Below are 27309 nucleotides of genomic sequence, written 5' to 3'. Positions count from 1 at the left end.
CAAGAATCTAGTGTTACATGAGAGAACTAAGCATATTGAAATGGATTGCCATTTTATAGGAGAAAAGGTCAAGTCTAGATTGATTGAGCCTATTCATGTATCCACAGTATTGCAAGTTGCAGATTTGTTCACAAAGGCTTTACAGCCAAAAGTTTTTCAGAGACTTATAACCAAGTTGAATGTGCATATCATACATAGTTCAACTTGAAGGGGAGTATTAAACATGAAGATGTTATAGTTCTGAGTATTGTAGGACAATAACACATGTAGTATTTATGTTGAATATTGTAATTTTAGGAATTACAGTTTACTAATAAGTTTTAATGTGCTGTAAATAATTTTGTCAAGTTAGTTGTTAGTTGTATAGTTAGTTGAGAAATCAGTCTTTCTATTGGCTGAGAGGTTCTGTATGTAAACCTTTGTAATGACTGAGTTGGTTAATGAAAATTCAGTTCACAATTCACTGACTTGCTTCATCGTCTTCTCAAAGCTTTCCCTCTCTCTGGTTTTCCTGGTTTTATCATCAATTAATATAATCTTAGTCATCAATCACATTTTAAGATTGAAAACCCTTGATGGTATATTAATGCGGCTGTCTCATTCTTCGTTCCTAGTACCCATAGTACCTGTGCTTGCTTTACCATTTAATGCATCAATGTAACAATCTGTCTTTAATAAGTCCTTTCCCACCTCCCAGTTTGCTGGATGGCTACAAGCATAAAAGACTACTGTTTATCTCTGCAAATACATCCAAATCAATCTACAAATTAGTTTTCTTGAGGGGATTTTCTGGTACATTTTTGGTAAAATGGGCACCAATTTGAACAGGGTTTTCATCATCCATATAATTTATCAGATTTTAGCCATCCATTACTCGCCAGGCACCTGCTCTGCACAAAATGTTTCTGCTGCTTTTATATTTGGAGATTCTCTGGTTGATGTAGGCAACAACTACTACATTGACACAGATGCAATGCCAATGTTTCCAAATGGCATTGACTTTGTGAATGGAAGTCCATCCGGACGATGTACCAACGCTAGAACAATTGGTGACATTGTAGGCAAGTTTTGCTCTTCTTTTGTGAAGTAACCTCAGATAGTTATCAGATCATGAATTATATTATGGGAACAACTTAAGATGTTGTTGAGAGCTTCGTTATTTTCTAAAATTTTTTGTTTCCGCAGAAGAGGAAATGGGTTTTAAGAATTTCACTCCTCGTTACCTGAACCCGAACACTACCGGAGATGTGGTTTTGAAATGTGTCAACTACGCTTCCTTTGGATCAGGAATTCTTAATTCCACCGGATCAGTCTTTGTGAGATTATCTCTTTCCTCTTTTATTTATTGGTAAAGGATTTCATTTCCCGTTTTATAGAGTTAAAATGTGATTACAGCCTTTTACCTCGGTAGTTATTCAAAATTTGATTAATGGAATTCGCTGCGTTATTTTTTAGGGTGCTCCAATTTGAATAGATCAACAAATCAACAACTTCGCAAAGACTAGGCAAAACATCATCTCAAGAATTGGTGTTCCACCAGCTCAGGGACTGCTTACACAGGCATTCTACTTGGTTGTGATTGGCTCAAATGATATCTTCTCGGGGGAGGCTTCCACTTCTCGTGATGTTTATTTGGATAATTTAATTTCCAAATTTCAATCCCAACTCACAGTAAATATTTCTTCAAGCTAACTCCTCTCTTCAACTATGTGTTACATATATAATAGCTAAAATCTAACAGCAAAAATTGCAATTCTACCTTGTAGACTCTTTACAGTTTGGATGCAAGAAAGATCGTAGTGACAAATGCCCCTGTCGTTGGGTGCATCGCTTTTGAGAAAGATTGACATTCATCCCAAGGTGGTTGTGTTGATTTCCTGAATGAATTAGCCAAGTTATATAACACTAGGTTGAAGAGCCCACTCCAAGAGCTTACAACAAATCTTGCAGTATCAACATTTGTTTATCTAGATCTTTACGCAATTTCAGAGGACATATTACAGAACTATAGATCATATGGTAATTTACGTTTGCCCTTTGACGTTGATATGATATTGGAATCTGGAAATGGGAAATGTTTGAAATTTGCATCTCCTAATAGTCTTTGATGCGCTTGTCTGTCTGGGTTTTTTTCTTTTTGTTTCAGGATTTGAAAATGCAGAATCTGCTTGTTGTCAAGTAATTGGACAACATGGTGGTCTAGTTCCATGCGAGTCTTTCTCTCGAGTTTGTCGAGACAGAACCAAGTATGTCTTCTGGGAGCCATTCCATCCAACAGAGACTGCTAATCTGATTACAGCAAAGCATGCACTAGATGGTGGCCTCAACTATGTTTCGCCAATCAACATTCGACAACTTACGAATTCTTGAGCAACCTTTAAAATGCATTGAATTCGATATGAGGATTCAGATCGATATGAAACCCATCAATCGAATAATAAATTAATGTATTACATCAATTTTAATAGTGCGGAATCCCTTCCCAACACTATGCATTACTTTTGCTAAAAAAAAAAAAGGCAGTTTGGATGTGCTGCCGACAGACGACAGTTGTGGAGGAAGACAATGATTGTGGAGCTAGGCTTTGCTTAGAGAGAGAAGGTGCGAGAGGCAAATGAGGCAGAGAGAGAACAAAACGAAAAATGAGTAAAAAGAAAATCTTTTTATACGGTAAGATTAATAATTTCACAAGATAAGCAGGATTATTTTTGTTTACAATTATTTAGACTTTATTTCTTGAAATTCCAAATAATTAATACTATAAAGTGGATCAGTATTAACTATTCTAATCTCTCCCTAAGTACCATTTATAGGAAAGACCGTTTCGAAGTTTGATTTTAAATCAAACTAATTGGGCCTCACATTAGAATAAGAGAAAATAGAATAATCATTCTCCTTATTAAACATGTTATAAGAATATATTTCATATATCATATTATTAAATGTAAAATGTCTTATTTTTTTAAAATTTTAATCGAAATTATACGAAAATTTATTAGTTTTCAAAAAAGATACTCTATCAAAAAAATAATTTTCAATAGACAAGTAAGTCTAGCCGTTAGTATTTTTATCAATTCGATGACATGATAATAAATAAAAAAAATTATTTTTTGATTAATTTTAAAAATTATTATTATAATATTTTATCAATTAAAAAAAAAAAGCTCCCCGTCGAGGGAGCAATGAAGCTCCCCTCACTTGGGAGAACCAATCTAGTGCTCATTTCCTTTGGGGAGCACCGATCACTACTCTCCTCCCTTTGGTGCTCTCTTTTTTTCTTAAAAAAATATATAACAATAATTTTTTAAATTAATAAAAAAAAAGAGCATTTCAATTTTTTTATAATTTCTGTTAATGATGTTTGCATTCTTGGGACGGAGTGTCCACTTCAAAAATTAATGAACTCGTTTGAAATTTCGATTAAAATTTAAAAGATGGGGATATTTTAGCCTATTATTAAATATTAGAAAGGGTTATCATTAAAGGAAATTTTTTTTCCTTAAGCATAACAAAGGTTTCCAATTATAAAAAGTTTACTTTTCGTTAATTATGTCACTCATCAAGATTTTATTAATGGGACAGAGAGATGGAGCACATTCTCAGAAACAGAAAATTTTTGTACATATGCAAGTGGAGTGTTTTAAGTGAATAAAAAGACTAAACATCAATAATTTAATTACATAATAAAATAAGCCTTCCTTTCCCATATTCTCTTTATTTGGTATAGTCATGTAGATTATAGTAAGAGGTAGAAGATTTGCGGGGATATGAAAGCCTTCTTTTTTAGGGATCAATTTAGAGTTTTAGGGCTGGTTTGGCATCATGTTTAGGGTTTAGGGTTACAAATGCAATGTAATTTATTTTAACATTTTCAGCTCAAATTTGTAAGATTTCTTTCTTCTTTTAATTACTGGTAAAGGATTTCATTTTCTATATATTTTTTTAGGGAGGAATAATGGAAGAAGATAGGAAAGAGGAAGGTTTCACACGAAATTGATGAATGGGTATTAATGCATTATTATTCATGTAGGGTGCTTATATTTGCATGGATAAACAAGTCGGTAACTTTTCAAAGACTAGGCAAACCAGCATCTCAAGAATTGGTGCACCAGCAGCTCGTAGACTGCTCAGACAAGCACTCTACTTTGTTGTAATGGGCTCGAATGATATCATAATGAGGAAGCTTTCCTTATCTAATGGTGTTAGTTACTTGGATAATTTGATCTCCAAGTTTAGATCCCAATTTATAGGAAGTATTTCTTCCACCTATTCAACTAGTATCTGTTATAAAGTTGTGCCATTTATACCCATTGAAACTGTTGTGGAAATTACCTAAGAAACAATAAAGATAAAACCCAGAGAAATTAAGCAAACAGAAAAATACAATAATTTACGTGGCTCGGCCTCTTACCTACGTCCACGAAGTGAAACTGTTCTTCTATTATTGAAAAATTAAAGTACAATAAATTGACCTTTATGGTTCTCCAAACCAACCTAAGATCCCTTGCACACTCTTTTTCAATAACCTCCCAAGAACACTCACCTAAACCACTCTAACTCCACTTAGAGCAAAAGACAGAGTTACAAAGTATTTTCTCTCTAGAGCTCTCAAAGCATTACTTTTAATTCTAAAGCCTAGAGATCCACTTTTATAGTATAAAAGTCCAAAGTATAATGTGATTAGGACTCGATGTGGAATAAGAAGTTTAAAACCATACAACTACTTAATATTGTATACAAACAAGAATCCTAATCAAATAAGATTTAGAATTGTAGTCAATCTAAAACTCAACAAATCTCCTTCTTTGACTTGAATTCAAACTCCTTAAACCTCTTCCACCAGTCGCACTTAATTACAACTTCCTAACTCCACCTACTTTCCAACACCTTGAACAACTCTCTAAGCATAAGACTTTCCAAATCATTGGCCTTTATAATTACCACGACTACACATACCGAATCAAGCATGGTCCAACACTTGATTCCACAAAACGGCCAATGCACCTGTGTAGCCGTCAAGTCAATGGCACTAATTGACTTCAAAAAGGGACCTCGACGACCCTTCCAATTCACTACTGGCAAGATTTTTCGTCCTTTCACCATCGTCTACACCATGGGAACCTTTCATCACCTCATCGGCAAATGAAATCTCACTTTGGTAGCTACCATCTCTTGTGCACTATTCCCATCCTTTCGAGGCCTCACATTCTAGACGATACAAGCCATTATGCAAATTCCCCCTCATCAGGACCATATCGTCTTGTGTGACTTTTACCACTCCATCACAAGCAGAATATCCATACCTTTTGGAGTCTAACAAGCTCAATGATATTAGATTCTTACGCATCTTTGGGATATAGGCCACACCACCCAAAGAGCGCACAACCCCATCAAACATTTTGATTTTCACCACTCCAAGACCCATGACCTTCACTATTGACTTATTACCCAAAGTCAAATTCCCAGCCATCACTTCTTGAAGTAAATCAAAACAATCTTTTTGATAACATATGTGAGTAGCAGGAGCAGAATCTAAATACTAATCAGAATTTGCATCCATATATTCTGATATTGTAAGGACATCACAATCATTACCTTCAGCAACGAAAGCACACTCACCTTTATTCTCGTTACTTTCATCCCCTTTTGTAGGACAATTCTTTTTAATATGCCCATACCCTTTGTATTTAAAGCATTGAACATTGTTGGATCTAGACTTGCCACCCTTAGATCCCTTACCGGTTGACTTCTTCCTATGAGACTCAATTACCAATGCCAAGCCATTTGGATCTCTATCCCCTTCTTTACTTTTCTTTTGGGCTTCATGAGACATTAACGTTGCTTGTGCTTATTCTAACGTTATTGTATCCATCCCACATATAAGAGATTCCACAAATACCTCATAGGAGTTTGAAAGCGAAGCCAGGAACAATAGTGCCTTTTTCTCTTCCTCCACCTTCACATCAACCTTCTTCAACTGATCAATGATTCCATCGAATTCATCTATATGCTTCATGAGGTCTCCATTCTCCTCCATCTTCAAGCGATACAACTTTCACTTAAGTTGCAACTTGTTAGAAACACTTTTCGCCAAGTAAATCTTCTCTAACTTTTCTCATAATCTTGGAGCAGAATCCTCATCAATAACATGGTTAAACATATTATCTCCAATGCAAAGCCGAATAGTGCTCACACACCTTTGTTCTAACTCTGCCCATTCAACATCCTTCATGTCATCTGGTTGCCCTTCCTCCTTTCCTAGCAATGGCGCATTAAACCTTGCTGTACAAGGAGATCTTTCATCATTCTCTGCCACTGCGTGAAACTAGTCTTCCCATCAAACTTCTCAATTGAAAAATTCATAGAGCTAGTAACTTTCGACATCCTTGTTGAATCTTGAATTTACCGAATCCGAAGCTCTGATACCAGTTTGTTGTGAAAATTACCCAAGAAACAACAAAGATAAAACCCAGAGAAATTAAGCAAACAGAAAAACACAATAATTTACGTGATTCGGCCTCTTACCTACGTCCACGAAGTGAAACTATTCTTCTATTATTGAGAAATTAAAGTACAATAAATTGACCTTTATGGTTCCCCAAACCAACCTAAGATCCCCTGCACACTCTTTCTCAATAACCTCCCAAGAACACTCACCTAAACCACTCTAGCTCCACTTAGAGCAAAAGACAGAATTACAAAGTATTTTCTCTCTAGAGCTCTCAAAGCACTACTTTTAATTCTAAAACCTAGAGATCCACTTTTATAGTATAAAAGTCTAAAATAGAATATGATTAGGACTCGATGTGGAATAAGAAGTTTAAAACCATACAACTAGTTAATATTGTACACAAACAAGAATCCTAATCAAATAAAATTTAGAATTCTAGTCAATCTAAAACTCAACAGAAACTGTCCGACCATTGTTCAAAACTTGTACATTCAATGGCGGAGGCATGCAATTTTTGTTGTCTCTAGTTGGACAAGTTCAATCGACACAAATAGCATTTCTCTAGTTTGTTTATGTAAATTAAATCTAGCTGCAAAAGATTTCTAATTCTATCTTGTAGATGCTTTACAATTTGGATGCCAGAAAGATTGCAGTGACAAATGCCCCAATCCTAATCCTTGGGTGCATCCCTTTTGAGAGAGACCAATATCCATCCGATGCTTGTGTTGCTTCCATCAATGAACAATCCAAGTTATACAACATTAAATTGAAGAGCATGCTCGAAGAGCATGCTCCAAGAGCTTGCAGCCATCCATTCCAGACTATATATTCCTTACGCAAAGTTGTGTGTCGAATTTAGATGAGATTATCGGCATCTTGCAGTTGCTTTATGCTAAAGCAAACAGGATAAGATGCTTTGCCAACAATTTTGCTTTTGCAGCAGCCTTAAGTTTTAATATATCTGTCTGCAAATATATCCTTTCAGTATGCCGTACTGAGAGAGAAGAAGTGAAGAAGGGATTAATGAAACTTGTCTGACACTAACTCTTTAAAAAAAAAAGAACCTGCTTAAGTTTTAGTATTTTGTTACAGATCCATATCATTTGCAAGCTTCGCATTGGATGAATTGCTAGATCAAAGAGATTTATTTAGTTACCATATGAAAAGTTAAAGAACCAAGCAAGTCTATCTAGAAGAGATTCAACCAGCTGGTAGTAGTATGCCTGGAGACAGCTTATTTGGAATTGGATTCAAACAGACTTTTCCAGTGAAAATTTTCTCTCTTTGTGCAGGATACATCTGATGGCTTTGAACCTATATATATATCACCTTAAGCCTCATTCACTAACGCTGATGGCTGTAAATTTATGGATAGGTTATGATTTAATATCTTTGGTGTGTCAATTTATATTTTGATGCACATTTAGGATCTATTTAGGTTATGAAACTTACAACTCAGTCCCATTTATTCATGATCTACCATATGCAATACAAAATAAAACCATGCCACACCTATACATATACCAAGCTATCTATATCTTTCTTCACTTCTTTTCCTTGACGGTTGCTCCGTGAACTCTCAAACCTTTCTTCCATTGCCCGCTCCACACTTCATACAAACCGAAATAAAGCCTTTTGTCAGGAACATCCTTCGGAACTTCAACAAGGAACGGTTCACTGTTGCTTGGAACTTCTGTCGGTACCTTAGGAAGGGATTCCAGTTCCTTTAGCCTTTTCCACTTGTACTTTCCCTTCTTCCCTACCTTAGCCATCAAGAAAACAGGGCACCCGCTCCAACCAGATGCATTCTCTTTGAAGCTCAGTGTGAAGGTAACTTGATAAGTTATCGAACTTTCTAGTTTGGCTACACCGGTTACTTCAAGCCAGGACACTTGAACCAGCTCTGCAACTTCATCATTGTTATTCCTACAATAAAATTTTTAACACTCAAAACAACATAATCAAAGAAAGTATCAAATAATATAGTAACATAAATTAATTAATTCCTACCGTGCCGATGTTGGGCGAGATGGAATCCGCCAGTAGCGATTGTCATTTCCCCATACAATGTTAAATGCTCTGGGTCTAAACGTATAAACACCCTGCAAAAATAATTTTTACTATTGGATTTCAAGATTTAATGTATTGAGTTAGAAAGAGATAATCATATATATGCTTAATTACCCGCTCTTCTGTTATAGCGCTGTCGTCTGCATCATGATGAGGCTTGGTAGCCATTGTGAATATGTTAGTGCTGAAGGCGGAGGGGCCTATATATTTTGCAATGAATGTGAGGTGAGGCAAGTGATTTTATACGCAGGAAAAAGAGGGTGTGAGATAGGAAGGAATTCTATTTTGCTGCATTCATGAATATGACCCCTCAAAGGAAAGCACACCGAAACAAGTTGGAAAACGAAAAGAATCAAGTAAACGCCCCGTTATAACTTTACCGAGAGAAGGGTATCTTTATTTATTATAATTAGGGTTAACATTGGGGAGGATTTCAGCTTTCAACTTGTTTAGGTCATTAACATGTCTTTTTTTCTAATGTTATTACTTATATATCCGATCAAGTTTCCACCTCCTGTATTATATATATGTTTAGAGTGAAAAATAGTTGTAAAAAAAAATGTAAATAGGGCTAATCAGTTCTCCATCTATAACCTGCGATCAAATCTATTAAGAATATATAAAGTAAACACTTTGATTTTGAACAAGTTGAAAGTTGAAATCCTCCCCATGGTCGACCCCAAAAAGAAAGAAAATAAGCGATAAAATATCTTTTCAAAATTTATTAAAAATATATCTCTATCACGTAAAATATGAGTCATATAGAAATTTTTCTAATTGTATTTTAGTTTTTTTAAGTAAAGGAATTTTATTCTTCAACAGTTCAAAGTTTTGACATTACGTTTTTTAATTTAAAGCTGAGGAATCTTCAATTGAGAATTTGATGCCTCGCCCACACCCATCACTCATGTTTGCATCCTCCTCAAAATTAGTTCGTCGAGAAGGAATAAAGGGATTGGTTACGTTTGAAAAGAATAATTATACCAAATTCCCTTTGCCTTGCTTTGTTTCTCTTTGTTCTTCGTTCGATGTGATGTTGCCAGCAGGTTTGTTTAACAAATTCAAAATCAACCTTTGTTTATTGGCCTAAATTTACTCGGATATACATGCATTTGTTCCGAAAATGAAACGGATTTGTATTATAATCCTGGCCCTGCCTGTCTCCCTCTAAACTTTAGACGATAATAATATATAACTAATTTCCTGGTGATTTCGAGTATATTCTGGCTCTAGAAGCTTTTCTCCTCCAACTATTTCTTTACTGCAATTTTCTTTTTGACAGCATGCACAGAACCAACGTGAATCATGTGTTAGCAAATATGCCTTCCGGATGCATTTAGCTTAATGCCTACTCTTGGTCTTGGACTTTTGCTCCTAGTTTCTTTGTACCTGTCTCGCCTTTAATGGCACACATCATTGGACATTGGTTCCAACACAAGATTCCAGGCATTCATCTTTTTAGTCCCCTACAATGGTTCTAAACCTTCTCAGCAAGGAAAATGAGAAAAGAGAAGGATTTAACTTCAGTTATTGACTCCCCCCACAAAAAAAAATCAGCTGCATTGTGCCCTTAAGAGTTTACTAATTTCACTCTACATATTTTGTCAAGAAATTGCCAGGGGAAAAGAAAAAATAGTTAGATACAGTAAGAGTTGACAGTATCAGGTTTACAGGGCCCATTCGGGTTCAAGTTACGCAGCTACATCCGATGTTGTGAAACGTCTACATTAATTGGCAACCCATCTATGCTTTTGTCCAACCTGAACAGAACAACCTATACACACTTTAACCAAATTTTTTCCCTAGTTTGTGCCCTTCTGCAAAGTGATAATTAATTTTGACTAGACAAACTACTTTGCGAATGACCAGTACAGCAATACCATAGATGAAGATTATGGGATGTTCTCCATTTTTCTCTATCAGCCTATCAATTTTTTCTCAACAACCGGTACAAGAAAGAAAAACGGTGCTAAAGATCAGAAGATGCTTCACACATGTCGCTATTGCTCAGTCATTTCTCTTCCAAAGCAATAGAAGCAGCAGTCAAATCTTCAGCTTTTACTGGTTTGTGCAGCTGCAAGATATGATTCTCAATTAAGGTGGGAAGAATGATATGATCTATGTGGTTTGATACATCATAAACAAATAATTCAAACTTCAACCAAGACCACAGCCAACTTAATCAAGAATGGAACAATTTGAACTGACTAGACTACTAATTTTTAGACTAAATACACAGGCTTGCCTATATCCTTGGACTAAATGCGAAAGAATGTAAAAGTGATAATTAGGGCCAAAATGATCAGTATAAATGAATATTTCTGTAGCATTATGTAACATAAGAAAGAGAAACTTACAGCTTCTGCAACAGCAAACCAATGAAAAGAACGCAAGAAGGCATCATCCTTTGAAGGAGGACTATCATGATTCCAATATGTTAATTTATCAAATTTTGCTTTCATTTGCCAGCTGTTCAAGCTCCCTTCAGATACATTACAAGCTTTTCTTTTGCCAGAGTTGTTCTTTCCCAGAACAAAGCCTGCAGAACAACCAGAAAATAGGAAGACTCTAAGAAGAAATGGAAAATGAAACCTAACACTATGTCAACACATCTTTTAATATTGGTATAGTTGGAGCACAAAGCCTACTGCAAGACCAGTGCAACTTCCTAAAATTGATCAAATAATATGCACACAGGTGAAGCAAAAACAAGAATGTTCAGAGCACCCAAGTAGAGCATTTGTCTCCAGGCAAGCACTACCTTTCACTCTCATTAACCGATTCAAAAAAAGGAAAAACACAAGACCACATCCAATAAATCAATGACAATGCAATATCTTGCTCATTGTTTTGCAGATAATCTTTTCCTTGTAAAATGAAAACTATTAATTCTCCAAATCATTATAATTTCTTAGCTTATCCTCCTCAAATTCAATAGGCTTGAAATATTGTTATCAACAAAGTTCTCATAGTTTCCAGTGTTACATGCTTAGATCAACCATATCCCAAACATACAACTAGAACTCAAAATTGAAATCCACAGCATCACAAAAAATTCATCTTTCCAACAAAATAAAACATGGGAATTAATTAAAAACAAATCCAAAAAAAAGGAAAAATACCAGAATATCCATTTGGAATAGAAATAGTAGTTCCTTGAAGCTTCCTTCCTCTAAAATGTGCTTCCTCTACTGCTAACCCATCAATTCCCATCCCTGCTTAACATAAAATAAAACCCAACAAAATAAATCAAATCTTTACCTTTGCATAAAATTTATATATGAGAAGCAAACATAGAGGAAAAGGGGATACCTTTGGCTTTGGGTCTGAAGTATTGGGAAACAGAGCAAGGACCATTGAATTTGATGCAGCATGGCAGGTGATGGACTTGACCACTTATATTTACTTCCTCTTCTTTGTCTTTCTGGCGTAGGTTTATTTTTCCTGTTGTTCCCTTATCTTCCTCCATTTTTCCCCTTTTCAATTCAAACCCTAACCCTAATTCTCTCCAAGCCTCAAAAATCAGGCTTTTCTATGACTTCTCAGTTCTCACCTGCTCTGCACTAAAGTTAATTTTTCCCGCGCTTTGTTGGCCCGGCTTTGGGTGTCTTTTTTTTTTTTTTAAAAAAAATCCCTTTTACTTCCTCTGTTTTCTAAAATATTTTATTAAAAATGGTCAATATATGAAAAAGATAATATAATAATAGAACTGATTTTAGTTTTGTTAGCATTGAACTTGAAATTGCAAAGAATTTTCAAGGTGGTGATGAGAGGATAGATATAGCAAAAGTCCAAAATTGAAGCTGAGTTAGTGGTGGAGATCTGAAGTGACTTGTAACTTGTAGTGGGCTGTACGATTTGAGTATTTTCAGTCACCCTCATGTCAGCATACATAACATCATTATTATTCACAAGTTTGCTTTATTATTTCAAATGCTTAGACAATAGACACAAACCAAATTGGTCAGGGTTAGGAGGAAACACCATATTTGCACCTTTATGTCATTTTTCATGGATCATGATTCTAATAGTTTTGCAAATGCTGAGCAGAATGGCTTCTCTGAAAGAGTGTCCTTAAAGAAGAGCAAAACTTCGAAGCTGAGTGAATTCTATATATATCTCGAATATCGAAGGCTCAAAACCTCTATTTGACAAAACAATCAATACAAGATACAACAAAATACAATAAACTACAACATCTGTGAACACAAATCCAAGGTTACTTTCTGCTTCTAACCGATGGTATCTGAATCTGCATGCTCAAAATCTTGATAAGAGAATATCGGTTTCTGTCAATAATTACAGTAGCACATTCTGGGTCTGGGATGAGAACCGCATTTCATCTACCTGGCGTCAACTTCTAGCTTTCTTGATCAGTAAAATTAGGGCTCTCGAGTTCACCCATGCTAGCAGATGCAAATGATTCAAAGGATTCTACTGATGATAGGGATGAAGCAGAATCATCAGAATCTGAGCCGATGTCATCATGTATCATAATGTGATCTTCATCAATTTCAGATGTGTCTGAGCCAGATGCTACCATTAGAAGCTTGTTTATTGCGGATTTTGCAGTTTCAACAAACCATTCGTCCTCAGGGAGTGCACTGCCAAGATAAGGCAAAATTAGTTGCCAGCAGAAAGTTAAGGTAAGAACCAGAATATCAGAATGGGAAGGATGCGTACCTTTCAACATCTCTGGCAGTGAAGGTTCTGATTGCGCGAGCAGTTATGGCAGATGCAATCTGGTGCACATGCCTAGATGGGTAACCCGCAAAACGAGCTATTTCAACAGTGAAATGCATATCAAGAATTAACTGCCGAAACAAAGTCACATTAGAATTTAATAGGGCAGTGACAGCATTATAGGCATATAAAATTACAATGCCAAATCAAGGGCCTTCTATTGCCAGGTTTGTCTACACATGAATACCTTGAGGCCAAGGAACAAACAGATTAAACATGGAGTTGCCAAGATGACTTTGCAAGATAATTTTATCATCTTGAGGTACAACAGGCCTCAACAAATGCCATGTGGCTTTAAACGGAATAAAAAAGGGCAGAAGCTCATGTATCAGGTATATACTACACAGCAAAATCTACAGAAAAGATTTATTTAGAAGGTTAAGTGAAGCCACTTTCCAATCATGAAATAACAAAAATGAATTTTTGCAAAAGTGGCAGAAGATGCGGATAAACACACTGTGTGAATTATTCAGAACTTAAACATAGCTGACAATGATTTACATCTTTGAGTTCACAATTGCAGAAAACTGTTCAAAACACAGATAGTTTGCTTCCTTTTCCTCTTTAACATAATATTAAAATTGTAAATAAATCCTGGAATTTATGGTAAAGATCAACCACAAACCCAGAAGAAAAGAGCTTCAAATTAAGGATACAATGATAACTTTCAAAAGTGATAATATTCAAAAGGAGATAGAAGTGCTCCAGAACCAACAAAAAGCAGTCATGGAAAAAAAATTTACCTGCTGTAATCCAAGTGGCTGAAGTGGAGTGGATTTATCCTCAAACACACCCCAGAATTCCTGCTCATCAGACAACCACATTAGAACGGTCTCTGTCAGTCTAGCAAGCAGAATTTTTTGCAGTTTCTCTTTTCCAAGTAGCACATCTCCAGCCACAGTTGCTAACTGCTGTAGCTTTGAAAATAATGCCTACAATAATAATAAAACAAAAACTCAGAATTAGCAAGATATGATTTCAGTCAAGTGCGTAATATGTCCAAATTTTGCATGGATGGATGACAGATAAGTCCTCACATGCCAATATAGGAAAACGATTTCTATTGACACCTGAAGTGAAACTTATAAATACAGCTTCTCACATGGAATCACATAACACATTTTACATGCCAATTTACATTCAATCTGCATTTTTATGCACAGAAGAAAAATAAAAGAGCTTGCAATTTAATTCCTATTCATGCACTAAAACAGATTAAAAAGTTACATCAATTGAAGAAACTGTAACTGTAAACCATACTCGTAATGTATAATCTGATAAAAAAAAATGTAATAAAAGGTGCAGGGGAGATTCTTAAGAAATTACAGATAAGACAAAATAACTAAATATTCTAAAATTTAAATGATTTGTCTTTATTTAAAGATATAACAACTACCCTAATTCTAAAGATAAAAAAGAATAAGCTTAAAATGGAAAGCAAAATAAACTCTTCCATGTGCAGCATCTAAAGGAAATGGAAGAACTCTTGTGCCGTAGGGGAAGTTAGTGAGATTACCTGAAATGGCAAAGAAGGCAGAGTGTCCCATTGTGAATCTTCTCCATCTCCACCCAAATAAATTTGTGCATTTAGTCGCGTTTTTCCTTCTCTTGAATAGATGAAACTCAAAACATATTGCCTACAAAAATGATCTCTAAGCTTGTCAAAAGAGTGCTGAAGCTGACGCCTCCAATCTTTTAATTCTGTAGTGGTGCTTGCATTAGGAACAATGTGTTCATTTCCTGGTTCCTGGCTTTCACTCTTTGGACTCCAAATTTTAACTACTCTACTAGGTAACAGTTCATCCATAATTGTAAATGCTATTCCCAGAATAGCTAGCTGCTCTGAATCTGTTTCAGCTCTAAAAGGTATGGTCTCTTTCAGCTCAGTAAGACTGTCATCATCAGAAGGGCCAGGCAGGGCTCTAATTAGTGCATCCATATACTTATCAAACAGCTGTGAAATTCTAGTTAGTACGTTTCCTCCAAAATGCAAAACAACCAGTGGCGTAAGCTGATCCAAAATATCCTGTCCATGACATTTTAACTTCAGCATTGCATCACTAAAATATTTGAGTAGCAACAGAACAGTAGACTTATTGTTTCATTCTTGGATACTGGCATGCAGAATATTCTATACTTTGTAGTTATTGCATACATAGATCTTTATAGCTAAAAGCCACAATGTTAAAATTCAAAACATACCATGCATACTAATAAGTTTCATATGTTGCAGCCACTTTTTGTGTGTTTTAATATAACTTCCATCTGCCAATGAAAGACTAAGGAATAATACTTAAAATTAATTAATTAAACAAAACCAACAAACAAAAGATAAGTAAATTAATTCTAAAATTCCATATTGAGATGCTTCTCTTGTACTTATTGTACCTATAATGGTGGAGCCTTTCTTTCAAGCACTTTCTCAATGTGATTTAATTTGATAAAAAGTAGTAAAGAACTACAGATTACTTCTTCACAATACCTAAATTCAATCATATGCTATAAAATCGTATCCCAATTCTGCAGCCTCTATCTCTAGAAAAGTGTCACTTTTAGGTCACAATTGTTTACATCTTAACATTTTTAAATGAATGAAGTATTTATGGTGATTGAGGTGCAAACACACAAAAGAAATAACCTTTTAAACATGGAAAAAAAACCAACTTACAGCCATAATAAACAAGAATTTCATTCCACTGTCTACGAGAACACTATCTGAAGAAGTTGCAAAAGCCGTCAAAGAAGACACAAAGTGAGGTGACATAGGCAAGTTCTCATCAACTTCTATTGAGTCAAAAACAGCCTTTCTAGCCCTCCTAAAATTCAACTCCAGCACTTCTTCTATGTATGGACGCAAGAGCACCAGAAGCAACTTTGACAGTTTCAACCCCTGTGATTCCAGCATTGAGCAGTAGTTAAGGCTATCCTGAACACAAATGCTAGCTGCACGTAAAGCAGAAACTGTTTCTGAAGAAGGTGCATTGTCCTTCACCAAACGAACAAAAAATTCAATTTCCCACTCTGCCCACTGAACAACTCTATTGGTATAAACAGGATTGTCACCAAATATCAAGCCAGATTCTCTAGTTGTCAACAAGATCATAGAAAAAACAAGCCTAGACAGTGTGGCAGGAAATGTCTTCGGGCAGACAGAACATGAAGGAAGAAAAACCTCAATGTTTTTTTGCAGGCGGGAACCACTGCATTTCAAAAGTAATTGATGTGCTGAAGGACCTTTCCCAAGCTTAATTAAACCAGATAATGCCTTCTTTAGTTCATTAGCACTAACTGCAGGCTGTTCAGCAATCTCAATAAGCTGATCCTCAAGCATTGCCTTCCTTTCTAGAAACGAAGACTTGTAAGTGGATGCTTCAGTTGAAGAATCTCCAGATCCTTTTAGCTCAGGAAAGTTTCTCTCCTCAGCCTCTAAAGCTTGCTGGGCTTCTTCAACCTTATGTTCAGCCAAAAGAACATCAATTTTCTCAAGGAATATTTTCTTGTGATCATCCATTTTATTTGGCAAGGGATCTTGAATTTCACTAATTTCAGGGTCTGGCGGTGTGTCGTTCATATCAGCATTTGCCCGGTTCCACTCATCCAATTCACAACACACCCCAGTCATTAGATCCTGCACAAGAATCCCTTGAGAAGAGATATGCTTTCTCAGCTCAATCAGCTCATGCTCCATTTCAACGACTTCTTCAGATATTCTACAATTACAATTACAATCAATCATACTCATTTGAAATAGATAAAATAATTAGTAGAACTATAGTTAGAAAACTTTTCAACTTTATTTTCATTTATCATTAAAAGGTGAGCAGGAACACTTCTATTTTACCTCAAGAAAGCCAAGTATTTTGTGCGCATATTCCCACATAAGTTCTCCACAGCATCTTTCAGATCCAAAAGCTCACAACAGAGTTTTCTGATCCCCTGCATTATCAAAATATCCAAAATTACATGCTAAACTAGCAATAGAGAACATGAGAAAACATCAAATCTGGTGATGATGGTTGAAACCAGGTAATTTCATGCTCGTAAAAGGAGAAACTTTGGGCAGGAAAACTCAGGGAAATAGAGAGACGTTTCCAGTGTTTAATTAATAAAACATATAACGATACAGATTAATAATTACAATTCCATCAAATACATAGGTGATTTTGATTGATTAAGCTAAGTGAGCAAAAACCCATGTAACGAAATCCCAGGAAAGACCTTTTATTTTCCACTTCCTAGATAGAAAATGTAGAAAATAAAGCTACATTTTTCCCTGAAATTTGACTAGAAATAGGACCAACCCATATTCGAGAGAACAAATCTACAATAAAAGATATAATTATAAGCAAATGCTCACGTAGAAAAATGGGCGACAAAGCATAACAAAACCCACAACTTAGAATCTAGCATCCAAAGTTTGAAAGGAAAGAACAAGCAAACCAGAGAAAATAAAAAGAAACTACTTTTATTTTCCAATTTCTGGGAAACAAGCAAAAAAAAATAGAAGGAATAATGCAGAGGGTGGAAAAAAATGACCTTTTCAGTGTGAGATTGATGAACAGAATCAATCTTGGACTGTGGAGTGATGCTCTCAATAGATGGGAAGTCATCATCTTCTTCACTGCTCTCCATTATTCAATCTTTTGGGGGTTACCCTCTTCTTTCTATCGTCGGGAATTCAAATATATGGTTCTTCAAGCTTCAGTGAGTGAAACTGAAAGTCTGAAATATTGAGCAGAGCAAAGACGAAGAGTTCCAAATGAGAACATGTAGTTTGGTGAGGCCGAGGGCAAACTGCAAAGAGAACATGGTAATATTCGTTGTCGGCTTTTGCCACTTTGGGACTTGTGTGGGACTTTACTATTTAGTTTTACCACTTTACCTTTAGGAATTACAACTAGTTTTGTGAAATGCATCACATTCACGCTATTAGCAAGCTACCCATAATCATTCATGGAAATTCCAATTTCTTTTAAAAACATAATATCACCTAAATTATTTTTAAAAAAATTTTAAAACAAATTTATTTTTCTCTTACATTCACTCTAATTCTTATATTTTTATTTTAATGAATATGTCATTTGTCATTTCATATTTATATGATTGGTGTGGCATCTATATGAAAGGTAAAAATATCACAAGATCATCTTATTACAATTAATATATCGTGTCATCATCTATTATAATATATTATATTAACATTATGTAGTATAAAATAACAGTTAAAATTTTGATTAATAATAGTTAATAAATAATTAATTATTAAAATTTATTTGATTCAAAATAAAAGTATAAGAATTTAATTAAATGCAATAAAAGAATAAATATTGATATAAAACTCAAATAAGCTTTTAAACTATTCAATAAAATTCGAATAAGTTCTCATTCTTTAATTACGTTTATTCAAATCCTTATACTTTTTTTTTTTAAATCTCAATACTTTAATTTTGAATCAAATAAACCCTTATCATTAATGATTGACTAATTGTCATTAATTAAAATATCACTTGTTATTTTATATGCACGTAGTACTGACATAACATTGATGCGGAGAGTGAAAAATATTACATCGTCGTGTAATTATGTAAAATTAATATGTCATGTTATTATTAATTATAATATATTAACGTATCATATTATATCAATTATGATATGTTACTATTCCATGTCAATGTTATATGATACACAATGATAAATGATATTTTGATTAAATCAATTATTAGTTATAAAAAATTATTTGATTCAAAATAAAAATATGATAACTCGTTTGACTCACAATAAAAATACAATAATATATTTAATTTAAAATAAAAGTATAAAAGCTTCATTAAATATAATAAAAATATAAGAACTTATTTGAATTTTTTAAAATAATTTAGAGGTCTTTATAGATATTTGATCATAAAAATTTATTTTAAATTTTTAAATAATTCATAAACTTTTTAAAATATTAAACTTATTTTAAACATCTTACATCAATAATTAGTAGTATTAGCTAGGTAATTTCTTTTCATCACACTTCAATAAAAAGTTTAATCATGAACTACTAAACTGAAGAACAATAGGAGAGGAACCCATGCTAGGCAATATTCCAACCTCTATCTCTTTGTGAAATTGAAGTTGTTGGCATGTCAATAACCTCACTTTTTATCTTAGCATACAAATAAAATTCACAAATTTATTAGTCTAAAAAGGTCAAAGTATAAAGGCTAAAAAAATTGGCTTTATTTTGCCTTGCAACAGCCGTCTTAGCTCAGCCGGTAGAGCGCGTGGCTTTTAACCACGTGGTCGTGGGTTCGATTCCCACAGACGGCGTTATATAACTCCTTTTTCTTTATTTGTTTGAAATTTATTTAAAATTTAATATGTAGGATAATTTTATTTGCGTCCAAGTACAATCAAACAAATAAGAGAATGGTGCTGATCCACAGCTACGCATCATCAACTCCACCTCCGTGCATCCCCCCATCCCACCCGCCATTACCTTTTCCGGGAAACTTCGGCATCATCACCAATTATCTCTGCAACTTTTCCTCACCCCTCATCTTCTTCTTCGTCTTCAACAACAAGTTAAAGGAGAACATTATCAGTGTCTATAGCAACCACCACCATTTCTTCGTTAATCTTGTCATTCTATAGTTCTGCTCTTTCAAAATCGGCCATTAAAACCGACTTCTTCGACCTCCCTAACTCCGGTGGTGTCAAGGCCTTGGACCTCCGTCCTGGCACCGGTGCCACTCCGGTCGATGGAGACCAGGTCCTTTCTTTAATTATTAGTATATTTCCTTTATTGTTACACCTTGGGCTTCCAGGTAACTTAAGAATTTTATATTTTTGCGTGTAATAAAGGGCTTTTTGTTTTTGTTTATGAATGCATGCACTTAGTCACATCACATATAGTTTTAATAACCTTCTCGCACTTCTAATTGTTGAATATGAAATGTAATTAAACAGGTTGCGATACATTACTATAGTAGGCTGGTAGCAAAGCAGGGATGGCGGTTTGATTCCACGTATGATCATAAAGATGGCACCGGGGAACCAATTCCTTTTGTCTTCACCGTTGGCTCCGGGAAGTAAGTTTGTCAAAACATTTAACAGGGTTTTGATTGTTTTAGTAGCTAGCTGATATAGTGTATTGATGTGAAGCTGAAGGTCTAAATAAACTACCTTAACCAATAATTTTCTTTGCTTTCTTTCTGCTTGTAATTTTGAATGGTTATAACGAAAACATATACGGGATTGAATTGGAATGAATTCCACCCTCAGTGAAAGATTGTTGGGGTTTAAGGGAAGGGAGGGAGGGTTAGGTGGGACTATGGGTTCATATTCACTGGCCTAATTTTTTATTGTCTAGCAAGTCCAATTTGTGTACATAGAGTTGGGTGGTATTTGTTAGATCCCAACTAATATGGTTTTCAAGTTCACCAACATTTATTAGATATCACTGACTTGCTAATCCATATCAGTTGCAGGTTGAGTTATGGTTATTGTATTACATCGATCGGCTTTGAATGTCTGCAGCCATATTACAGCAGTAACTTTGGCTCAAAAAAATAAATGTAGGTCATTTCTGGGATTGAAGCAGCTGTCAGATCAATGAAAGTAGGTGGTACTCGTCAAGTTATCATTCCTCCCTCACAAGGATATCAGAACACTTTGCAGGAACCTATTCCTCCTAATGTATGTAATGTTGTTGCCCACTTCTTTTCATTGGACCTTTACATTTCCATTGTTTCATCATTTTGAATTTATTTTATCTTAATTTCCAATCTGGAACTCCCTACTATTACTGTTCGGATTTATGTTTCCAAGCCTTCATTTAAGTGTACAAAAAACTTTGGCCAAAAGGAAAAAAAAAATGAACAAGAGATTTCAATCTTGAGAAGACTTCAGCTCTGAGGAATATGTATGAGTTATGAATTCTTTGGTCTAATTGCACTGTAGGGTGAGGAATTTAGGGGAAAAATATATGTTCACTCTGAAAATAACCGTTGAGTAGCATTGCCAGTTATGTCAGGGAAGGACCATGGAGACTGCTGGATACAGTGGTATAGAAACATAGGTTCATCTTCATTATTCATTAGTAAAGGAACTTGGACTCAAATTCTTTCATGATTACCAAAATGTTTTTTCCAAAATGAAGGTATGCTTAGAAAAATTGAAGATATTCATTATTCAGCAATTTGTATATTTCAGCTGGTACTTATAGTTAACTGATAGGAACACATTTTAGCTGATTCAAACATTTAAGGTGGTAGAATTGCTAAAACCTGGCTAAAATGAATGTTTATGGTTTTCTTTTGGCTATAGTACTGTGATCTGGTTGTTACCACTTACCAATGTTTACTTGTCTTCTGTTCTGCTATAGTTCTTTGACAGGCAGAGGCTGTTTACTACCATTTTCAATCCAACCCGCCTTGCGAATGGAGAAGGCTCAACATTGGGTACCCTAATATTTGATATTGAGTTGATCAGCCTTAGGCACTAGTAAACTCAACTTCCATTTTATAGCACTGAAAGATTAACTTCTATGGCGTCCAGATTCTTGTTTTATGGTATAGAGGCACAAAGCAGCTCATGTAACCAAAAATTATATCCCATTTTGATGTGACATTTGTTCCTTAGTTTTCCAACCATAGATTCAGTTCAAGAGGCTGTGTTTCATTGCAAACGTCCCGCATGGAGATGATTGCTGGTGAATGCAGGTATTTCATTTCCTCTGCTTCTTGAACCACAAATCTCTATGTTTCGGACATTGTTAATCTGAAGTGAGAAGGAAATCAGTGAATCACTTTAGAGGACTATAGTGACAAAGATCCTGTGTTTGATTATATATTTTTTTCATTTGAACATGAGATTTCTTGTCCCATTTTCTAGATTATGAGATCAAGGTAGAATATTTTGCAGTCAGTGTATGGTTATAACCTCTGAGATATTGACTTTTAACATTTTTCTAAACTGATAGCCTTTTCTGTTGACTATTTTTTTTCTTCCATGAAATTTCAGTGGTTTGCACATAAGAATTTGAACTAAGGATATATCTGGCATCATCTGAAACCGAAGGAAGTTGTTCAATATGCAAATCAAGACTATTTATCAAGCGGGAACCCAGTTATAAAAAGCTATTCCATCCCTCTAGATCTGTGGCTAATCATGTTTTTAACTGGCATGACTGATCCCCAGAGACTGCATGTTTCACCCCATCAATATTTAGCTCTGGGAACTTAAATATGTGGCCATGTGCCAGACTAAACTGAAAGGATAACACTTTTTTATATTTTGAAGGCTATTCATCATCCATTTCCAAGGTAGCTATATCGATGATTAGAGGGTAAACTCCATCTACATTTTTTGTGGTTTCAACTTTTTTTCACAAGATAATTTTTGTTTTTCAATTAGCATTATGCGAATTATTTCTATTCTGTTTGGCTATTAATTCTACTCAATAAAATTTTAAAAATATCCTTAAATATGAACAAATAAGTCCAGAGTGACCGGCCTAATACTCCATTCTCGTTAAATTGAAAACAAATAACTAGCAGTCAGCAAATTCTTATCGTATATCACTGGAATATTAAACTAAGCATTGTGCATGGTTCCTTCAGTACTAATCTTCTATATACCACCGGCTTATTCCCAATTGCACAATTGTTGTCGAAAAAGTAAGATGGTCTGGCAGATGAAACCATAAATCGTTTCGTAGGGACCATTAATTAGAGTGTTATAGGGCTGGTGTGACATCATGTTTAAGCTGTTGAAAATTTTGCATGGGGTGCAGCTGCAATCCCAAATAGCTTAGCATTTCTGCCTCAAATTAACCGTTTTTCTTTTTTTGATTTGGATAAAAAGGATTTGAAATTTTTTTTTAAGTAAGAAATCATGTATCAATCAATGGATTAGATGTTCGGGTGTTTTAAATTAACATTTAATGAGAAAAAAATCCAAAATCATAATTTTTATTCTGATAATAAATTTTCAATTCAGCCACAGGCAACAGACAAACAGTGCTACATTTAACTTTGATCCAGGCTTAGTTTGTTATTTCATAGAGTAGATGTTAAATTCTGATTCTATATCATACTCTTGGGTCTTTGCATATTTAGTTACGTAGTGCAGTGAATTTGGTTTATGTTTCTTCTTTGGACTTCTCTTAGGCTTCTCCTCCCACCTATGGGCTAGCTGATTAAGTTTCTTATCGTTTGGGTACTAAATTACTGCTTTCTTGAATGAAATTGCATTCACACGCCAAAAATGAAGAGAACCCCTTGTTAGGCTCAGATTTATTTAAAAGCCGAAATGTCAAAACGAGTGTGGCCTATGAACACATCTATTACAATATTCCTATCTGTAACTGCAGCTTATGCTTGAATTATTTGCAAATGTGAGAAAAATAGAAAATTCGAGCTTATTGAATCAAATGCAAGCCTTAAAAGAGTAACGATGCATGAAACCTGTGAAAGTAATATGTATTATCACAATAATAACTTATCTCTGATCATGTAAATGAATTAAAGCTTTTCATCAATTGCACTTAATAATAATTGGGGTACGTAAATGATCATTTGTGGTTGTAATCATCTGTTTTAGAGTGCATATTGGAGCCATTGGAATCATTATTGCTTTACCATACTCCTATATCCTAGTTCCTTGCTACTTATATATGCTTCTTGCTTAATTTATTATTAAATTCCATCAATTAATGGAACTCCAGCCTATCGCCACCTTTCAGCTGGCAGGTTGGTTTATAAATATGACACTGAAAGGCTACCCCTGCAAAGCTTAGAAATAGAGATCCATACAATATATACATTATAAAGTAGCTTTCTGGTTTTCTTGCACATTTTTGCTGCATGGGCACCATGTTGAACAGGCTTATCATCATTTCTGCAATGTATCAGATTTTAGCAATCCATTTCTCATCAAGCATCTGTTCTGCAAAGAAAGTTTCTGCTATGTTTGTGTTTGGAGATTCTCTGGTGGAGGTAAGGAACAACTGCTACATTAACACAATTGCAAAGCCAACGTGTCCAAATGGTATTGATTTTGTGAAAGGATGTCCATTATCACGCTTTTCAAGGTAAATGGTGGGATATGCTCCAGCTCTTCGATGTTATCAAGCTAAAAGTTGCTCTATGGGCCCGAGCAAAGTGGCCTGAAACCTGCAGCACCGCTTTTGGATATCTTCCGCTCCCCCATGTGTGCCAAAAATCCTCGACATGCGAAATGGGTTGCTCCCTTGCGGGCACACTCGAATTTAACGTGGATGGGGTTGTCAGGGGATCTCCGGGAGATGCAGATATCGGTGATCTGTTGAGGGACAACACGGGCCGAGTTAGAGTCCTCTTCTCCTAGTCCATTGGGATAGGTGACTTGAACCTTACGGAATCAGAAAGGCATTTATGATTTTTGTTGCTTCCCGATGGGCGTCCACCCATAGTATCAGCATTGAGAGCGAATCTTCGAATGCGGCAAAGTGGGTTAATGATTCCAAAAACTCCCCTTGGCGAATGAGAAAGTGGGTTCTGAATATCGAGGGGCTCAGGAGACAAATTAATGAATGGCAAGTAGTTCCTATCCTACGTGAGACAAACCAAGATGCTGACAACTTAGCCAAAGCTGGAGTCTGCAGGTCAGATGATCTTCTGTCTGTCTTTGCATGATGCTATTATGGGGAATATGTTAGGTTATGATTTTTGCCTGCACGCTTTTCCTTTGTGTCTGTCATCTGTGCTTGAGTTATTGTAGCTTCTGGGTGAGACAACAGCACTGCTTCTCGGTAACGTTGAACCTCCCTGCTGCTTAGTTTTCCGCTGGGGTTGTGTATGTCTGTTATTCCCTGCATCTGTTGTGGGATCATAAGGAGTCTGCTGGCCCTCTCTACAATTTATGTTCTGACAGGTGCTCAGCCAAAGAGGGCTTCTAGACGTTGCTGCTGTGTTGTGATTATATCTGTCTTTCCTATTCTCCTTGTGTACTGTTGTGTTTTTTTTTTTTAGATCAGTTGACTGTATATCGTGGAATTATCACAAGCTTTGATCTGGTTGTCCGCCTACCTCTTTGATATGGTGGCCATCACCCCCTGTTATATAATTTTCATGCTTAATAATACTTCTAGATTACTTATAATAAAAAAAAAGCGCTAAAATCACAATCATAATATAGTTTTGGTCGTAATAAATATGCATTATCGTGATGACCATCGTGAAGCTCCATTTATAAAGCTTGCTTCTTTTCCTTGAGCTCCTTTTCAGTGATTGGGGCCTCCTCCATATTTATCTCTTTGTTCCTTGTGTTAAGTTGCCGCTTTTGGTACTTGCAGGTTAATCTCCTGGTTGCTATTTTAGGTTTTCATTTTTTTGGATTTGTTCAAGATTATTTTCTTGAATAATTTCTACAATTTGCTTGATTATTAATAAAGTCTGATCAAAAAGTAAAAATCAGAGAAGGAACGGAAAAGAAGCACCGCTCCAAGAAAGAAACACCCATGGCAACCTACACGGAAACATAGAGAGCAAGAGAGAACCCCGTACAGAAGTAGATTAAACAAAGCACCCTGCAGCAACAAAGACACCTTACAGCAACCAAAACACCCCACCGTAACACATCAGCAGATTAAACCGACGCTATGCAGCAAACAGGATTGAAACAGAGCACCCTGCAGCAACCAAAACCACAGCTAGGACACCTTACGGTAAACACAACACCAAAGGGACAGACAACTCAGCTTTCCAAGGCAGTCGTACAACAACCTTACAAGGTTCCTCTTTACCACCATGCTTGAAACATTTCATCGCGTTCAACCCCGAGCTTTGCTAACGAATCAGCGAAGAAATTCGCTTCTCTCAAGATATAGACAAACTCGACCTAGCTTCAATTTTCCGCCAACCTGCACTTCATGTGTTGTCCATGGTCTTATCATTGGATATTGCACACCCACAAGATGGGCACCTTAAGAGTCTAGTTCTATTACAAGTGACTCACTGCTACACCAAGGAAAGGGGCAAAACACATGAAGTGCAGTTGCGATGGCCATCAATTTAGCATGGTTTGAATCCTGGACACGCAGGAAACTCTTAGACACCAATTCCTTCTTAGCTAAATCCTATTCTTTCCTCCTCTTTCCTATTTGTGTTAAAGTTCCCAACGAAACATCAGTTACCAGGATAGGCGATGCTTCTATACCAATTTTCATATATTTGGTCTTTTTCATACGAGAAAATAGATAAAATTTAATTTTGACCCTTTTTCTTTTAAATTTTTTTTCAATTTTAATGGGATCAATGGAGGAAAAATACCAAAATTTTTCATGCTTTATAAATAATAACTTTTCAACGTTAAATGGGGTGGATTGACTCCATTGAATCAAGTACCTGTAGCCCGTCCCTGACAAAAACTGATCTGACCCAATTGAGTTGTTCAAAATCTGATTTATTTTAGGTACATATATAATTTGCAGTTAAATTTAGAATGACTTGAACTTGAACTAAATCAAATTATGATCCCATCTACAAACTGAAAAGCCATCAATAGTGTAATCCAAAATTCCAAATTCAACTCAAATGAAACCAAAAAAGATAAAATCTTTCTCCGTGGACAACTAATTAAGCAGCTTTCACACGATTCCATCAATACTGATCTTCGTATAGTTCCCAGAGTAAATCACTCAAGGAATATAGTCTAATAGCAGTATATAGGCAGAAAGAAATTAAGCATATTCCTTCTTTCGGGACCATATTTAATGGAGTGTTAGGCTGGCAACTTTGATTCTTTGAAGGCGTCCTAGCCGATCACTTTCTGCACAGAATTTGAAGTGATATCTATTAAAACCTCCCTGTTGTACTCTAGGCCTAGTTTGTTAATATGGTTGCAAAGTAGGGTAAATTACAAAATACCCTTTCAATATATTAACTATACTTTGCTCATTTTTTTTTTCAAAATATATTGTTTGAATTATTCATTATTTTTAGTCAACCGTTATTTATAAATACGAAAAGTCATAATACTTTCAAAAATAAAAAAAAAAAAATAAAATAATATTATAT

The 27309-nt window shown here is 35.3% G+C and overlaps 3 protein-coding genes, 1 non-coding gene and 2 pseudogenes across 4 annotated transcripts; 3 read left to right on the top strand and 3 right to left on the bottom strand.

Annotated features, from left to right (window-relative positions):
* On the top strand, positions 771-2482 carry LOC108662576 (annotated as a pseudogene).
* On the bottom strand, positions 7672-8752 carry LOC18596409 (protein PHLOEM PROTEIN 2-LIKE A9). Its single transcript, XM_007024849.2, has 3 exons — positions 8636-8752; positions 8462-8553; positions 7672-8377 (listed from the first exon to the last, which is right to left on the bottom strand). The coding sequence occupies exons 1-3, from the start codon at positions 8687-8689 to the stop codon at positions 7996-7998; spliced, it is 528 nt and encodes a 175-aa protein (XP_007024911.2). The 5' UTR covers positions 8690-8752; the 3' UTR covers positions 7672-7995.
* LOC18596408 (ribonuclease H2 subunit C) lies at positions 10142-12141 on the bottom strand. Its single transcript, XM_018123105.1, has 4 exons — positions 11834-12141; positions 11644-11736; positions 10879-11060; positions 10142-10595 (listed from the first exon to the last, which is right to left on the bottom strand). The coding sequence occupies exons 1-4, from the start codon at positions 11988-11990 to the stop codon at positions 10533-10535; spliced, it is 495 nt and encodes a 164-aa protein (XP_017978594.1). The 5' UTR covers positions 11991-12141; the 3' UTR covers positions 10142-10532.
* LOC18596407 (exocyst complex component EXO84C) lies at positions 12492-18062 on the bottom strand. The gene is made up of 7 exons (XM_007024846.2): positions 17801-18062; positions 17106-17200; positions 15933-16974; positions 14781-15290; positions 14008-14196; positions 13205-13335; positions 12492-13125 (listed from the first exon to the last, which is right to left on the bottom strand). Exons 1-7 carry the CDS (start codon positions 17894-17896, stop codon positions 12882-12884), a joined length of 2307 nt encoding a protein of 768 aa, XP_007024908.2. The 5' UTR covers positions 17897-18062; the 3' UTR covers positions 12492-12881.
* Positions 19507-19579, top strand: TRNAK-UUU. Its single transcript has one exon. It is a non-coding gene; the product is annotated as a tRNA-Lys (tRNA).
* Positions 19663-22248, top strand: LOC18596406 (annotated as a pseudogene).

This window comes from Theobroma cacao, chromosome 6 (assembly GCF_000208745.1).
Source record: "Theobroma cacao cultivar B97-61/B2 chromosome 6, Criollo_cocoa_genome_V2, whole genome shotgun sequence".
Lineage (NCBI taxonomy): Eukaryota > Viridiplantae > Streptophyta > Magnoliopsida > Malvales > Malvaceae > Theobroma > Theobroma cacao.
Note: the sequence above shows the minus strand (reverse complement) of the source record. Positions and strands in the feature narration are given on the sequence as shown.